Raw genomic sequence first — 18,138 nt, 5'->3', positions numbered from 1 at the left:
ATATAATGTAAACGGCTTACTGTAGTCAGGAGTACCTAACACAGGAGCCGAACACAATGAATCACGCAATTCAGAAAAACTCTTCTGACATTCTTCCGTCCATGGTAAAGGAGTTGAAACATCCTTGCACGTAAGAGCCACCAATGGTTTCGCTAGCAATGAAAAATTCGGAATCCATTGCCTGCAATACGACGTGATACCTAGAAAGGCACGCGATGTGTCTTTGGGTTATTGGCACAGTCATTCGCGCAATTGCTGCAATTCTCTCTGGGGTCAACCGTCTTCCCTCCTCTGACAATAAGTGACCGAGATAGGTTACTTCTTGACAACAATATTGGAGTTTAGAAGGTGACACCTTGTGATGTAAGTCACAGAGATGTTGCAGCAACGACACCGTAACAGTCTTGCAAATGTCCTGAGTATCTGCAGCCACCAATAAGTCATCGACATATTGGATTAAGGCCGCACCAGCCGGCAACGAAAACGCATCCAGTTGACCCTTCAAGGCTTGACTGTAAATCGATGGACTATCACAGTAGCCCTGAGGAGCGCGTTTAAACCGGAAGCTGCGACCACCAAGAGAGAAACCGAAAAGGTCTCTGCTTTCCTCAGCAATCGGAATGCTAAAGAAAGCATTCTTCAAATCGATCACCGAAAACCAAGATGCAGAAGCTGGAATCAGACTCAGTAGCGCCGTGATGTCCGGCACAACAGGGAACTGAGGAATCACTATTTTATTCACCTCCCGTAAATCGATAACAAAACGATAAACAGGCGGTTTTGAAGGATCAGTACGTTTTAGAATGGGCAGTACAGGGCTGTTGCACACGTTTCCCCGCGTTTCTTCAATAACATCTTTCTCGATTAGATCATAAATGATCGCTAACAGTGCTCTTTCACCATCAAGAGAGATTCGATACTGGGGAATACGTGGCAACCGTACATTAGATTTCAGCTGAACAACATAAGGGGAGATGTCAAGCAGACCCACATCATTGGGTCCTGTAGCCCACAAAGATGCAGGAAGAGAACTCAATTCCGGTGGAAGCGTATCGAGAGACAAGTACATAGGAGAGACAACCCTCTCACCTAACGTAAGCTTTACACCCGCAGGAGAACAATACAAAGTTGCATACAAACGTTTTAGCAAATCCAGGCCCAAAAGATTTCACCACAACCAGTAGTTAAAATCAGCGGAGCTTGAAGCTCACGAGGCCCAATTGTAAGGGGCAAAGGGCGTGAAACTGGATTGCTAACGGGGGCGCCAGAGAATCCAACGGAAACATTTGTTAAGCCAGATAAAGGTGCGCCAGGGAGTTTCGAATGCATTATGGAACTTTTCGCTGCACCAGTGTCCAACAGAAAAGGCTCAACGACGCCCGATGTAGCAACTGCGACATAAGGCCCTCTCTGATCAACCGGAACTGATACCATTCCCTCTCCTTGTCTATGGCTGTCCTAGTAATTACTGTCGTCAGTTCCCTGATCGACGTAATAATCATCTACATTGTACTGCGCAGATCGTCCTTGCGACGATCCACGTTGGTCAAAACAATTATTGGAATTTGATGAGTTATCTGAACGATCATTTTGAACACCACGACCCCTACCACGTGATGTCTGCTGAGAACCACCACGACCTCCTCTAGATGAGTTACTACTGTTACGATCGTTTAGAACAGGACAGTTGAATTTTAAATGACCCTCCTGTCTACAATAGGCACACTGATTGTACCCCAACGAAGATCTTTGGGAAGAGGAGTCATTTCGAGGTTGTGACCTACTCGATTGCGACTGCGATCTATTTTGCTGAGGAGCATTCTGATTCGAACGCGGAGGATAGGCCTGCTGCAACAACACTTTTGAAGTTCTGTCGTCACTTTATCAGTGCGGTCGTTCTCTTCTTTTTCTCTGTTTTCGTAATACTGTGCCGTAGCCAATATTTGAGCAGATGTAGAGACGGCCCACGCACTCTCAGAATTTTGTAATTTATTGCTCAAATCGGGCAATAAGTTAGAAACAAATTTATCCACAAACAACCGTTGACCACCCTCAGTGCCCATATCCTGACCACTATGGTCGATGAATGCCTCCTCAAATCTCGTAAAGAAATCAGAGACACTCTCGTCCTTCTTCTGTTTACAGGCTGACAACTTGTCCCAGTTCACCCTCATGGATGGCATAAGTGTTTTCATTAGTGTAATTATTCTTTGAGGGAGAGCGGTAATGAGCTGTTCGGGCTTAGCCCCGCCAACTTGTTGCGCATCGGCCGCAGTAAGAGCAGCCCAATCGCCACCTAATTCGTTTGCGTGATCTTCGTGTCGAATCTTAGCCCATACCGGTTGAGGTACGACATTGCCGAACAGCATATCGATATCGGCAAGATTCATTATCGTAGCATCTACGAGCTGCGATAATTCTTTATAATACCCTGCAGGATTTTTGCGAGGGTCAGGCAAAGATTGTTTCACCTGCAACACTTCTGATCTTTTCCATGGGAGATGTATCCATACTCTCTGGAAATGTGCCACTACCGGAGGTTGAGCCTGAGGATTAGCTGGCATCCATACAGGTGGAACTTCTCGCATGGGAAACTGACCAGACGGGTCTAACTGTCTCCCAACATCCTCAACAAACAATGCTTGAGGTATCGGAGAGGGTCGGAAGGATAACAACCGCTCAACAGCGCGTCAAACGTTGGTATCCACTATCATTCCGCTCGAGAACTGAAGCTGCAGATCAGACAAAGCGGTCAACACATCGTCAGGTGCATCGACCGATATTTGGTCGCGAAGAACCTTGCACATTTCTTCGAACACGTACCTCTGTGTTGGTACATTAAATTGACAGAACGTATCAAGTACAGCACGTGGAGGATTTCTAAAAGGGTGCGTCATCCAACCCATCGCCATGTTATATAACGCAGCACGTTCCCTGTTACCGGGAAGCTGACTACGTCTTTGAGGACCGTCCGAACCTGCGGACCCAAGAACAGGACCAAGAGAATTGAAAAAGCTAGCCGCAACCGGAGGGGTACGACATCGAGTAGATGGAGAAGTATAGCATAAGGGATTAACAAGAGAAGAGGTGGAAGCAAAATAAGCAACAGGAGCAGAAGAAGCACCAGGAGTAAGTAGAATAGGGGCAGTAGCGGGAGCAGGAGTATGTGGAAGCGAAGGAGCAGTAGGAACAGCAGTAGGCAAAGGAGCGGGAACAGCCGGAAGAACAGGTACAATTGGAGGAACAGGTTGAGGAGGAACCACACGCGGCGCGGTACCCTGTACATACGGAGGTGGCGACTTCATAAGATAGGACATTAAAGGATCCTCAACCAATTCTTCCTTATTATCCGACTCCGTAGGCAAAGCAGGATAGCATTTATCTATGGACATACGCTGTAGCCTATCAAAAACTTCCTTTTCCTTATCCTCCTTATCACGCTGAAACTGCTCTGCTTTCTTTACAATAGTAGCAACACCATCTCTCTGATTACGTTTAGTCTGTCTGATCTCTTTCTGTCGGGCTTCTTTACGCCACAACCGAAAGGCATCAAACATGGCCGGCCTTGACTTTTTCTCAAACAATTTAGCCTCAAGATTATCTAAGATCGTGGTCTCAAAACTACCATGAGGTGGCCAACTAAGGGCACCATCTTTTTTGGTGTAACGAATCCAGTATTCATTAAAAGTAATCGGGCCTAGCCCGTGCTTACTGTAGAGCTCATAAGTGGGAGTTCCAACCGGAGGTATCGGACAACAGTCCTCCAGTCGGGAATCCGTACCACAACGTCTGAAACAACTAAACAGAGTACTACGACCAGGCATCTTGCACACTAGCCGAGTTTCACAAACGTCAAGGGTTACGGGATTTACCAAGTCCCTGCAAAGAGCAACAACCCTCGGTCTTTGGCGGCTGCAGTCGTCAAATATCACAACAAAGTACCAAGAACCACAAATGCAATGGAACCATGCAACAACTAAGCAACCACAACCAAGAACTCTGGGAGCGACCCACAAATACTTAACTCAAAGATCGATGGCGTCACCAGGAAGGCCCGTCAATCGTCTCGCTATACCAAGGTCTACGCCAGGCGCCAAAACAGGTCTACAGTCAGGGCAGCAGTCCGTCGCAGCGGTCAGGAGGCGGGAATCTTCGCGGGAAAAGTCTTCGGGCCACTTGTTTCGACAACAGGATCGATGAGGCGGAGTGCACCTTCCCTTGGAGATTTCACACGAAGTTCCTCACGATCGTCGGGCTTGGACCGGTACCACTGATGCAGCCCCACGTTGGGCGCCAACTGAAGGACTGGGTTATTTAAGACCCAGCGGTGCCAGGGGACAACACCTGAAACCTTCGTGGGTAACCTGCTCCGGAGTACGATTGACAGAGACACGGGACACTTCCTTCGGCGTCAAAGATTCGAGGTTTATTTACTGCAGGGAACACAGAAGTCACAGGAAGTACAACGAGTGTAAGTTCGAGGAGACTGCTTCAAATTGCTACTGTGGATCGCTCCTTTTATACAAATTTCTCCCATAGGGTTGCATGGTACACAAAAGTTTACAACTCGGTTCCCATAATTATCCCCGAGAGGGGTCACTTTGATACATTCAAGGTCCGGGGCATAAGTGCGGAAACATTTGGCGGTTCCCAACTGTAAAAACCCATCTTCCCACCATTAGTACATTCCAATCGGTAGTAAAACAGATCGAAGAAGGAACAAGGACAGGTGCAGAGGAAGATGGAAACAGTGGGGAGATCGAAAAGGGTGTAAAAGGGGAGGTATCGGGAAACACGAGCTACGGGCACGTGCCTAATGAGATGCACGGCTGAGACAATAGATCGGCACGGCAAGATGAGCCTCGAGCGGGGCCATCTGCCTTACAGTATCATCCCCCTCGTCATAAAGACAATTTCAAAGAACATGTGTCTTCCGCGGATGTCTTGGGAGCCCCAGGGTCGCGAAACGGACAACGTCCGTTCGCTGGCTACTTGAGGGCAAGAAACAAAATGGATGCCGTATCTAAGATGGAACCCGTGGGTACAGACGAAAAACCCACGTAACAAACGAACGGTTTAGGTTAGCACAGCAAAACTGCACACACTCACTGAACTCGTCATTTGCGGTTCGTAGATACCAGACTCGACCATATTCGTGCGAGTCGAAAACACCACTTACAATTGTCACGGAACCTCAGTAGCAAACAAAAATACAGGAGGAAAAAGTGACATGTGTGCAGGTTACAACAGCGAACAAAGTACAAGTAGAAGTATAATACTGTCCACCCTCCAAATTTTCACCACGCTCACACACACCACCATCCGTCACTGCATGCTTTCACCAGGCGCGCACACACACACAACCAACCATCAGTGCACACTTTCAGCAGGCATACACACACCACCACCCGTCAGTGCAGGCTTTCACCAGGCACACACTACCACCCGTCAGTGCACACCAACAGCCATCACTACACACATCAATTGTTAATGAATCAACAATTAACTATTGTACCAATAGCAGTATTGGAAACTTTACTTTTAAACATAACCATCTAAAGCTCAGCATGCTACCATTGCTACAATTCCAATCCAAACCACATAATTCCATTACACACTACATACAAACACGTCCATAACATATGGCGAAAAGACATTGCCGTTTACAATGCCATTTCCTCTAACTCAAATAAATCCGAGACCTATTGCATTTCTAATGCTTGGTCAACAACATGGATTTTCTGTAATCACTGTGTGCCAATTCGGGTCTGTCAGCAGACTTCAGTTGCCCGAACAGTGTTATAGACTTTTGATATAAACACACAGGTAGTAGTGTTCCCTTACAGGGAAATGTCCGCACATTCACTAAACACAATATAGTCAGTCACTTATTTAGCATGAAGAGTCAAAATATTTTGCTATAATTCTGCAAACGGGCGCTAAATCAGCCCCAAACACCTACTACCTAAAAGTGTTGTCAGCACAAACAAATGTGCAGCCACCGAAACGGAAAAACTGATGCTCTTGCAGCACACCATTACATCAGATATTCATCCATAAACAGTAATGTTCAGGTTTGTAATACCCTTGGGTATGTATCCCTATACTAAGAACGGGAAAGATACAACAATATTGATCAGAAACAGAGATCCAGATAGGTCATTGCTCGTGCTGTTTAGCAGTCTTTATTCATGTTGTAACTAAAATTTAAAGTTCCCAGCACACGATTAGCCGACACATGTTTTGTCTTTGCTTGGACTCTTTCAAGGCTGAAATAAGAAACCTAATACAATAAATACCCTATATACAAAAAAAAATTGTCATATTAGACAACATCAGACAATGTACACACATCACAATGTTTGTGTTGCTAATACAAAACAGACCTGTACTAATACTACATAAGAAGATAAACACACATGACGAAATATACACAATAAATTATTACACACCTATCAAAAAAGCAAATATACACAAGGTGTTTACGTGAAGCATATGCCAAATAGGTTTATATGTAAAGATAAGACCCCAAATCACCAAATCAAATCAGAAGATGAACAGAAAGGAAGAAATCTGTGAATCAAGTGGAAGTGAAGGCAGGAATTAGGAATGTTATCATCCAAAACTAACCAGACCATAGTGAACATGCCAATAGCAAGTGCATGAATCCAATATATAACAAAGGTAAACCTACCATAAAAGTAGGAATCAACAAGCCAGAATTATAAAAGGCCACATCTGTTCTTGCGTTATGATACGTATACAAGAACCCCTATCCGGATATTGTATAAACAGCTCAGCTCAGCTCTGAGAAATAAAACATAAACAACAATTGTAGCGGCAAGTGCTATACCTACAAGTCCTGGACCAGACAAAGTTCGAGGTAAAAGTACATACAACCTAGTGTTCCTGTCAAACTACATAGATGGAGGTAAGGGCGGTGGCCTGTTATCCACAAAATACTTGGAACAATAGAGAGTAAAGTTACTATCCCTATATCCTTGCATATGCACCCAATAATATGCGGGTAAACTATGTTTTTACACTCTAGGTGTTCCTTACACACACACAAAGGTTCTCTAAAGAGTCCTAACACGCTGTAGTACGCCTCCCCTGTTTATTATTGAGACCAACAAGTATACCAATGTTTTATGTTAAACGACTAATGCGTCTAGTGCCCATAATCATATTGCTATGGCCACCAGCTCTACTGTTCCTCAAACCCACTATTCGGTAGCCCATACTTAAAGAGGCTATTCATTTATTTAAGCACAAGAATAAGCTCAGTACGCACACTAACCAAGGTGTCCCAAAAACTACGAGCAAGATCCTGACATCCGGCACCATATCAGGAAAATCCAATGTGTTTCAGAGCTGGATATAGGCAATCATTCGGCCTGAAAAAATATATTTCTTGTATTATGTTTGTTATTCCAGCCTTGAAAAAGTCTAAGCAAAGACGAAACACGTGTCGGCTAATCGTGTGCTGGGAATTTTTCATTTTTGTTACAACATGAATAAAGACTGCTAAAAAGCATGAACAATGACCTATCTGGATCTCTGTTTCTGAGCAATATTGTTGTATCTTTCCTGTTCTTAGTATAGGAATATATACCCAAGGGTATTACAAACCTGACCATTACTGTTTATGGATGAAAATTTGATGTAATGGTGTGCTGCAAGAGCCTCCGTTTTTGTGTTAAAGTGTTATAGACTTTGTTTGAGTCATTTGTTTATTAGCCACCACATACAGGACAAAATGCTCTACAGTCAGTGCAGAGCATGCGAATCTACAGCCACACATGCTATGCAAGGAAAATGTTACCCTGACATCATCTGCTTGTAGTGCTGTCGGTTCACCATTCTGCCCAGAAGTGAGTTGTGATCTTGGATGTATTAGACTTCTCAAAATACACAATAACACAGCATTTGCTTTCTGTCTTGCATCACTACACTTAGCCGAACTTGCTCACTGTGGAGTCACAAGATGTCTTGTTATGTTAAGTGTTCTTCTAGAGCACCAAAAGGTGTCTTGGCGCTGGCTGATATAGCAGAAAAAAAGAGACCCCAAGAATGGTGATTAAGGAGAGGAGAAAAGCAATGTCTTCAATGCTTTTCTAAAAGCCAAAAGGTTGGGCATGGCTTTGATATATAACTGGGAAGGGAATTCCAAGCTTTCGATGCTCCAAACACAAGGCCTCTGCCACCCCAGTTCGAACACTTTAATCTGGGGACTACCACCACTTTTGCAGGTGCTGAGCATAGCAACCTACCTTGTGTATACGAGGTAAAACTCTTCCTCACAAAATCAGGTCCTTGCTCATGCAGTGCTTTGTACACAATACACAGTGCTTTAAAAGTAACCCTCTGTCTGACAGAGAGCCGATGGAGTTTCTTTAAAAATGTAGAGACTTGGTAATTTTGAAGAGCATACAGATTGCAGTATTCTGCAGGGTTTGCAGCCTATTAAGACCATGCTAGTGCACGATCAAATACAGCCCATTACAGTAATCAATCTTTGGTAAAACTAGTGAAGCGACTACCGTTTTCTGCAGATGAGCTGGAATATGGGGAAGGATCTTCTTAATCATCTGAAGGGTAAAGAAGGCAGCTGAAGTCACTGCATTGATATGCGTAGGGCAGTTTATCGCCTAGGAGAATTCCCAGATTCTTCGAAGAACTGACAGGAGAGGGAAGTGAACCTAGCTGAAACGGCCATCATTTAGGGGACCAAAAAGAAGGCTGGGCTCCAAACAGCAACACCTCCATCTTTCCAGAGTTAAGTTTGAGGCAGTTCAGTCATAGACTTCCATATGAAGTCGCAGAATCTAGCAACTAAACTCATGTCCTCTGTAGCCAACGAGACGAGGATTTGTGTGCTGTGACTTGAAACCACTAGCAAACATCTACCCCAAATGCTACTTAGCAGGACTATGGAGAGCATATGAGTCGACAGCACAACAATATATGAACAGATGATTACAGGGTAAGGAAGGTTTTTTCTTCTGGACTAATCAACCTCTTGAGGTTTTAGATTCATTTTCTGTTGATGGATGCCACACTTTTCTCAAGAACTTCCTCTCTAGTAGTGTTTAAGTGATTGCTTGGTGATGCTGCCTAAACAAAACATAAATGACCCACGGGAATGCAGAAAAATTCAAAACAATGCAGTACTCCATTTAAAGATTTGTGGAGACAATAATTCCTGATGACGTTTTAGCACTATATAGTTTATATAGCCATTGACTGAGGAGCAAACCAATTGTTCTTACTGCTCTGGTTACTTTTGTGAGAACATTTTGAGATACTTTAGATTCTGCAGTGACTGAAATTACAAATGGCTAGAATGCATTGATATATTTATTGGCTTTGATTATAAAAAGTTTCACAGGAATGGTTTCAGCAGTGGTGGTGCTTTTGAATGAAAACCTTCTTCTGTTTCTGCTGTCGCTGTTTATGCTAATGTGCATGGAGGCCGTGGTATTGGCAGTAACCGAGATTGTAATGGATTGAGCTACCATGGATTCTAAGTTGTCTGTGATTATTTTGCCCTCTTACTCATCAGCAATTTTCATTTACATTTTTATGACAGGTTTATTGCGAAACCATGTGCTCTACACCTTGGGATTCAGACTGGTGGACCTCGAAAATCCCAACCAAATGCAATTCTTGAGAAAGTGTTTACATCTATCACGAAGGTAAGATCTATTCATGTCGGATTACGTTACCTTCTAGTCAGCAAAGCTTATTTTAATTTCTCACACTTTGGACTGGAAGCTGCGATTCTCTAATTACCTTTGGAAGCGCCTCTTGGATCTGTACATCCGGATTCCTCCATTATGATGTAAAGCTGTCCATGCAGGGCAGTTGTATTTAATTTTCATCTATCACCCGTTTACACCTAGCTCATATCTTTACACTAGTCTCTTATGGAAGCGTCTCTTAGATCTACAGGTGTCGCATACCACAGGTTCCCTTAAACCGTTACATCAGTCGCATACGAAGTTCTTTTCGATCCCTACATCTGCCTTTCCTACTGACATCTGAGTATTTCAAACAAGAAAAACTTTGTAACAGTCAGTGCCTCCTCTCACTTCCAGAGCATGTTCTGGGATTCTCCCGTTTACTTTTGATGGATATGCTTTTCTGAATTTTCTTTTGAGCTTGTTTTTATTTGTGTTTTTTTTTAAATTGAGAAACAAATTCAAGGGTAAGTTCCTAGCTGCACATACTCTCCATCTCTGACTTTGCTTACTCAAGTCATGCATGAACGATGAACTGTGATTACTTGTCACTAAATGAATATAACAACTTGGACAAATTCGTAGGTTATTCCAGAAGGAATGTCATACTTGCTACTGGATACTAGTGTGCAGGAAACCATTAAGGTTATAAAAAAAAATAAAGCCGTAATAGGGTGATGGGTAGCCTGTTGGCAGCCTACATCATAGAGAAACCTAGCGTCAAGTGAAACAAAGTAATAGGTATATATTGCTAATGATATTGACTCCATTTCAGCCATAAACATTTATGGAAGCGTCAGATAGTGATATAGCATTTTCCAAACGTTTTATTTTCAAAGCAGTTGTCACAGGAAAGTATGATAAAATGTAAAAAAACAAAGAGCTGATTTGGGATTTTCCTATTGCATTGGCAATATTCACTTTCATAGACCTTTGACCACACTGAGGAAAAACGCTAGGCTTTTTGATTTCTTTTCTTTATTTGGGTGGCTTGACTCTGTTGCTTCTGCTGGTGGTAAGGAATCCGTAAATTCATTTTATTTGGAAGAAATGCTTCTCAGATTTAATTTTTGTAGAGCATTGCCTCTGAAAAAGGGAGACATCTTTCTGCCAGAAAATATTATTTGTAAACTCAGACTGACACACACTGCTTCTTTCAGGCTTTTCATTCCTTGTTTCTTATTAATGGCAAGAGATATTTTTAGACCAGTGGATGATTCTCACAATCTGTGTATGCTTACAACCCTGTGGAGATTCCACTTTTTAGGTCGAGCCTGGGCAGCTCATGCGCTGCTTTGTGATGCATACTGTATGGACGTGAAGCGTTGTCCACTCCCCGCCCATATTTTTCACTAGCAGCCCGTCCCGACGTTGTCCGGGGGCAATCAGGCTTGCTCTCTAACACTGTGGCGACGCAAACGCCCTTTGTCTGTGCGCTGCAAAACCAAACCCCGTTCATAACCTGCCATGGCGACTGAAACCCCAGTACACAAAGGCAGTATGTACCCCTTCCACATGTCCCGCTGCAGTCCGCCAAAGTTTATTGCTAAGCCCGCTCCAGTCCGCCTTAGTTCACCGCAGTCGCCCAAACCCAGGCCCCAAACACCTCCTCAGCCCAAGTTCACCGCCAACTTCAGTGCCCCCAATCAGCCGCACACGCCATGCTCCCTAACACTTTTGCCACGCATCCGACGCTGCAAACAACCTTTCTCTGTGCGCTGCAAAAGCAAACCCCGTTCATAACCTGCCATGGCGACTCAACCCCCACTACACAAAGCCAGTATGTACCCATTCCACACGGGGCTGCAGTCCGCCAAAGTTTACCTGTCAGCCCGCTCCAGTCCGCCTTAGTTCACCGCTCCTCCCCGCGCTTGACGTACCTCAGCCTGCTCCTGACGTACCTCAGCCTGCTCCAGTCTGGCAAAGTTCTCCGCTCCTCCCCGCGCTCTGCCAAAGTTTACCGGTCAGTCCGCCTTAGTTCACCGCTCCTCCCTGCGCTTGACGTACCTCAGCCCGCTCCAGTCTGGCAAAGTTCTCCGCTCCTCCCCGCGCTGATCGCCGCCGCTCCTCCTCGCGCTCCAGTACGCCGCTCCTCCCCGCGCTCCTGATGTCAGCACGCAAATCGCGGCCGGAGCTACTTTCAAGGGACTACTTTTTTTTATCTATAATTTTTTAAACCACGTATATATTTTATTTTAATATAGCCTATGTCCATCTGCACACCCTGACAATTACAATGATGTATCGGGGTTTTGAATTGGCGCTGTGGTTCCCGAGTTTACCCACCTCAAAGGTTCACAGTTCTTACTCTATAATAGTAGTATAGATTAGCTTGTGTCATTGTCCTTCGTAAACCCTGGCTTCTGATTCATTAATAGGCTTGTTAGTCCCTCCATAGTACCGCCTTGTCTTCATTTGTTAACCTCCCATGGGGACTGGCCCTTTTACTTCAGTTGTTACACAGTATGTCTTTTTTAGTCTGTAAGCACTATTATCTTTAATGCGTTACTCCTACTGCAGGCATGCCATACTTTCCTGAAAATTTCAGCACGCCATGCACGCTTTTACTTTCTACAAAGGACAGGACAATGACGGCTGAGGTCTCACATTTACAAGAGTTTGAGCCATTGGCATTGTAAATAACCATGCCCTTTATGTATGTGTTCATTATCAAAACCGGTAAATAAAAGCCATTGTCATTTGCAAAGCAAATAACTTAAACTCTCGCAAATGCAAGACCTATTGCATTGCAAATGCTTGTTCTATTTGCATTTCAAAAATATTTGTGATTCTGGAAACACATCTGATGAATATCACTCTATGGGAATATTTAGAGCAAGATAGCTCAAAGCTACAATAAAACGGGGAGTAAAATATTGTTGTATACAAAATTAGAATAAGACAGAATTATGAATACAGGTAGTTTTCTTTTCTGTACCGTATTGGTTCTGCTTATACAGTTAAACTGTACATTGAAGGTATCAAATCAATTTGATCAAGAATGCAAAATGCTCAGTTCATTTAGATAATTCACATGGATTTTTGCAGTGTAATGGTATATAGACTCTGACCAACCAGCCAACATGTGTTCAGTTCTAAGGAAAATGTTTTAAGAGATGACTAGTTCCAGCAGAAAAAGTAAGAGTCCTGGAGTAAGATAGGTAGCTTTGACATCTGTGGCTGAGAGTTCTCGAAGTGATGAGACCTATGATAATTTTGCAGTTGCTGAAAACATGTTTGTGAAATTTTCAGTGAATGCACATCTGTACTACATTAGCCTCAACTTGCTCAAACAAGTTATATATAACTAAATGATGTCCACCAAACACTTCTAGAAAGAGAATACTAACTATAAAGATGATGCAGGACATAATGATGTAGGGCTTTTTGGTCTCCATAACGTAGTGAAACATATTTAAGACAACAGCTTGGATCCATTACCTCACAAAAGTCCTCTTTGTTTTAGTAGCCAAAATCGGTACCTAGGATGTTAACATATGCTGGTCAGTGCTCACGTAAGAAGATTGGAGTTACATGTTCCTCCCTTGATTGATTGGCTTATTCGAGCATTCTTCGAGAATGCAGACAACCAAGAAGTCTCCATTCATTGCCCAGCCGAAGTTGAATAATCTATAAGCAGATGGAAGACAAATTTTATTTTATGGACATAAGACTGAAATGAAAGAGCATGGGCTGTCCAATAGGTGTCCTACGTCATTTCAGTACCAATACACAAAAGTATAAATTCACAATGCAAGTCCATGCAAGCAGACAATTAAAAACTAAAGTTATTAAACCATGTTTTGTGAGATTTGTTTGGAAATTCCATAAGATCTGAACACAAACATCAAAAAAATGTAAAAAGATTGCCTGATGAATCATGGGTTCTGCAACTTTAGCGGTCAGTGCGTTCACCTTGTATGCAAGGTAGGTATAATGCTGAAAATCCATACAATTGAATATTATACCATGCAAATGTTGTCTAAGCCTTCAATAATATCCTCGGGAAGTGAAATGTGTTTAGACTTTGCTGGGTACTTGTCTACTGGGCTGCAGCACAGAAGAGCATGAGATCAGCAAACATGTATGTAGATCAGATTGTTTGCCCAAGCCAGCCCTTCACATCGTTCAGCAAACCATTATGAAAATCTGATTTGAAGAGGAGAGAAACAGATAACTTTCAGATTTTTGCCATGATAACAATTTATCTAAAGGTGGATTTGTTTTAAAAAAAATTGTAAGAACGGTGCTGCACAGACAAAAGTTTAATTTATGAAACCATGGCTGAAAGGACAAAAAGTCTGTTCCTGCCAAAAGTCCGGAAAATCTCTTTGTTGAATTGGGTTTCTGACAATCCCTAGTCAGTTTGAGATACAGCATTCACATCTCTCAATATCTGCTTTCAAATGAAAGAGCCCTGGAGCCAGGAACACAAAATAGCAGGTGACATAGTAAGACTATAATGATCCCATCAGGAAGATTTGATGACGATTGATAGGTAACTTAAAGGACCGGCCTTAAATCTATAGTTACTAGGGTGTCTGAAGACTTGGTAAAGGTCTAGATTTGTTGAGCAGTAGCGTAGAACCCCTTATGGAGAAGTTTTATTTTTTTTCTTTCCCAGAAGAAGGGCACATTTTAAGTCTGAGTTTTGCCCGTTATGTGTTCTGAAGGCTCTTGAATGAGAGCATTCAAAAGATATGAATGACTGGGTTGATGAAAACCGCTATCGAAGACCAATTAAGATAACTCATGTGCTATATGATAAAGGAGAAGCTTGAGAGCTTAGCTCCTGAATTCTCATAATCTTGTTCTTCCCAGTAAAAAATGTATAGGTTTTGCGCAACTAGCCAGAGCTAGGTGAGCCAGCGATACATCTTTAATGTAATGCAGTGACAAGCGGTATATCCCTCAGACTGGTTGGTGTTCCACATTTTTCATTCTTCAGGGAAGCCAAAAGTATGTTTTGCAGCATGAGCCTGTTCTAGATGGGTCCGGCATTGTAGTCTTAATAAACAGTTTTAACTCTTGGTTTTGTCCATAGGTGGAGTCAGTGTGACTCACAGTGATGTCAACTGTAAGCCCACATTGCCCCATTATGTAACCAGTTTCTTCTGCTCTACAGTTCAGTGAAGGTACGTCATTCCCCATTTATAGGAGTACCATAGGGACCAGATACATGTTTAGATAATTATTCATTTCTTGGTTTCCCAGTTTTTTTGTTGAGGAGGTAGTCTCTGTTTTAGGGGATTGATTTAGAAAATGTGTGTGGGCTCGTTTGAGCCTAAGCTGAACACGTTTAGAACCTGAGATTGTGCATTTACATCGTTGGTGAGCAATAGACCCAGCTGTTTGAAAAGTTAAAAAAAAATTCTTAAAAGGACACGACGATGAGGCTTATCCTCTCAGTTTCTTCCAACTCTGTTTACAATTTTATACCAGTTAATGGATTTTCCTGCCAAAGGTATTTGTCTCCTTAGTCCGCAGCTTATTACACTTTACCGATTTGGATGTCTAGTAGATGTTAATGTTATAAACTGGCATAACAAATTTAGTTCTAGCATTTGGCTTACCAACCAATGCTCAACTTTTCTTGTGACCCAATACATCCAGGTGGCTAGTGTTATGAGTTTGATCCTTTTTTACAAACTTTGAAAAGATCATTACCAAGAAAGAAGACTGCCGATTTTCCAAATGTGGCAGCAGTAAGTGCGGTTGAGGGGTGCATCCTCAAAGTTATCTGCATTTGGTTTGTTGGAATAAGCTAGAGAGCAGAATTCCAAGTTTTCCAGATATGGTGGAAGATATGTTAGGTGAATTAAATGGACTTTATAACCCTCCAACTTGGTAATCATTGTTTGTTAATCTATTTCAATGAATCTAACACCATAGGAAGTCTCATTCTGGACATTAATAACACACACACACACACACCTTAATTACATCATTATAATCATAACAAGATCTTCAAAGGACACTCTTGCCTTCGCAGTGAGGCCTGGTTATATGTGTTTGCAAGTATATAATCTCTATTATTCTATGACATGTAACATGTAATTGTAAGCACATTTTTAATAGTTCTGATATCTGATTTAAAGGGCTACTGGCGCTCACAACTACTTGGCATAGCACTTTTTCATTCTATTTATGTCGATACTAACTTTTACTAGGAACACTATGCCCTCCGCAACTTGCGCATCCCCTGCATGTTAAAAATCCTTATATGAGCCGTTTCTAGACGGTCTATTTTTGGTACAAAGTCACCTATATACAGTCCCTTTATAGCATCATTGCTTTTTAACTTCATGCTGTTTTATTCAGATTTTATGCATTTTATTTTTAAACTTTCTCTAATTCGTATTTTCTTCCGTTTTTGTTAAGGATTTTAATTAATCATACAATAAAGTATTTCATACTTTAAAAAAATACTTTAAAAAATAGTTCTGATATCACATGTTTTTTGTAGTAACTTCTGCTTTCTATAAGAATTAGTGTTTTTTTTTTTTTTTTTTTAATTTTTGAAAACCTTTATTCAAAACAGAGCACACAGCTATTCAGCCTGACATCCCGGAGGCAAGGCAACAGGGGTAACAGGAGAGAAATAGTGCCAAACGATTTAGACATAATCATCGAAGGTTATTTTTATATTAAGATAAGTTCAACAAAAGAACGCCCGAGGGCGCGAAAATGGCAATAGAGGCAATGTGAAGCTGGGTGTCAGGGACGGGTAGGGGAGGAAGGCAGGGAAGTGGACATCAAGGATAAGATTCCCGGATGGGAGGGAGGAGGGGGGGAGAAGAACCAGGAGAATAGAGTACATCAGAGCTCAGTTGGCATCACAGGTCAGGGTGACACATTATCATGCAGGCTGACTGATTCAGGCGGCAAGCACACGTCTCCCCTGTACTCATTCCATGCCCCCCAGATTTTATTCCAAGTTTGAGGTCTCCCTCTTGCCACATAGACTGTCTTCTCCCGGAACATGCACCAGTCCATGTTGGCTTTCCACTGTACCAGCAGGGGGGCCGCGGACGCACCCCACTTCTGAGCTATGTCCCTCTTGGCCACCATATTCCCAAGGGTCACCCACCTAGTCTGCGCAGCGCTGTGGTCGGAGGGCTCCCATACGTTCAGGAGGCATCTACGGGCTTCCGCGTGGGCAGCCACGCCAGTGACTTCCTCCATGACTCGGTGTACTCTCCTCCAGTAGGAGGCTATCACTGGGCATTCCCAAAGGATGTGCAAGAAAGTGGCGAGAGCTCCGCAGCCCCTACGGCAGAGGCCGTCAGGCGAGAATCCCATGCGCATTAATCGAGGCCCTGTCATATACACCCGGTGCAGGATCTTAAATTGCACGAGGCGAAGACGGGAGGAAATTGCAACCTCCTTAGGGGAGGAAACCGCACTCTGCCAATCTTCATCATCAAGTTCAAGGCCATCCGCCACCCACTGGTCCCGCAAGCTAAGGAGGAGATCTGTGCGCACATTAATCAATTTTTTATATGAAAGGGAGATCGCGCTGTCCGGCATGTGCCCATCCAGTATCCTGTCCTCCAGAGGGGAACTCTCAGGAATGACGCCATCCGGCGGTGAGGCCGAGAGCAGCGCATGTCTCAGTTGAGCGTAACGGAAAAACTCCGTCGCGCCCAGCTGGTATTCGGTTTGTAACTGGGGGAAGGTCTTAATTGAGCCTCTGGAGAGCATGTCTTCAACCCTGCTGATGCCGATGAGGTCCCACTTATCAAACCCCTTGGTGTGCCATAGTCTACCCAGGATGTCCGAATCAAAGAGCGGAGTGAACCTTGTGAGTCTGCCTTGCCAACCTTGTGCCTTAGTGACCGCCTGCCAAGTGTGGACCGCCGTCCGAGTAGGGCCCGTCAACCGCCGGTCAAAAGACTTCGAGTATAAGGCCCGAGAATAGTTACCATCGCCCACCAGCCATCTATCCATGGCATAACCGGGACTACCCACAGGGCCATAGAACCCGTGGTTGAGGGCAGCAAATTGAGAAGACCAATAGTAGCGGCGCACGTCTGGGAGAGCAATGCCACCATCGTACCATGGGAGCGTGAGTTTGTGGATGGCAACGCGAGGTCGACCATCCCAGAGAAGGGTCCGAAGGAGGCCTTCAAGGTCTCGACAGTAGCGCGCCGGGACAGGGTCCTGTGCATTTTGCAGGGCATACAAGAACCTGGGCAGGGACATCATCTTAAACAGAGCGGCACGGCCAAGGAGGGAGAGCGGTAGCTTACGCCAGCTGTCTACATCACGCTGCAGACGCTGGAGAGGAGGGAGTAAGTTGTGGTCGTATCGCAACTTGGGGTTACCCGAGATGTAGATGCCCAAGTACTTGAAGCCGCGTGTGGCAATCTGAATGTTGCAGCCTCTGGGAAGT

At 43.6% G+C, this 18,138-nt stretch overlaps 1 protein-coding gene across 1 annotated transcript in view; it reads left to right on the top strand.

Moving 5' to 3' along the window:
* Positions 1 to 18,138, top strand: part of CERS5 (ceramide synthase 5) — a 377,000-nt gene that overhangs the window by 82,267 nt on the left and 276,595 nt on the right. The window contains exon 2 of the mRNA XM_086966198.1: positions 9,593 to 9,698. Coding sequence (XP_086822324.1) covers positions 9,593 to 9,698 — 106 coding nt within the window. The remainder of the gene's footprint in view (positions 1 to 9,592; positions 9,699 to 18,138) is intronic.

Source organism: Lissotriton vulgaris, chromosome 1_1, assembly GCF_964263255.1.
Source record: "Lissotriton vulgaris chromosome 1_1, aLisVul1.2, whole genome shotgun sequence".
NCBI classification, from domain to species: Eukaryota; Metazoa; Chordata; class Amphibia; order Caudata; family Salamandridae; genus Lissotriton; species Lissotriton vulgaris.
Note: the sequence above shows the minus strand (reverse complement) of the source record. Positions and strands in the feature narration are given on the sequence as shown.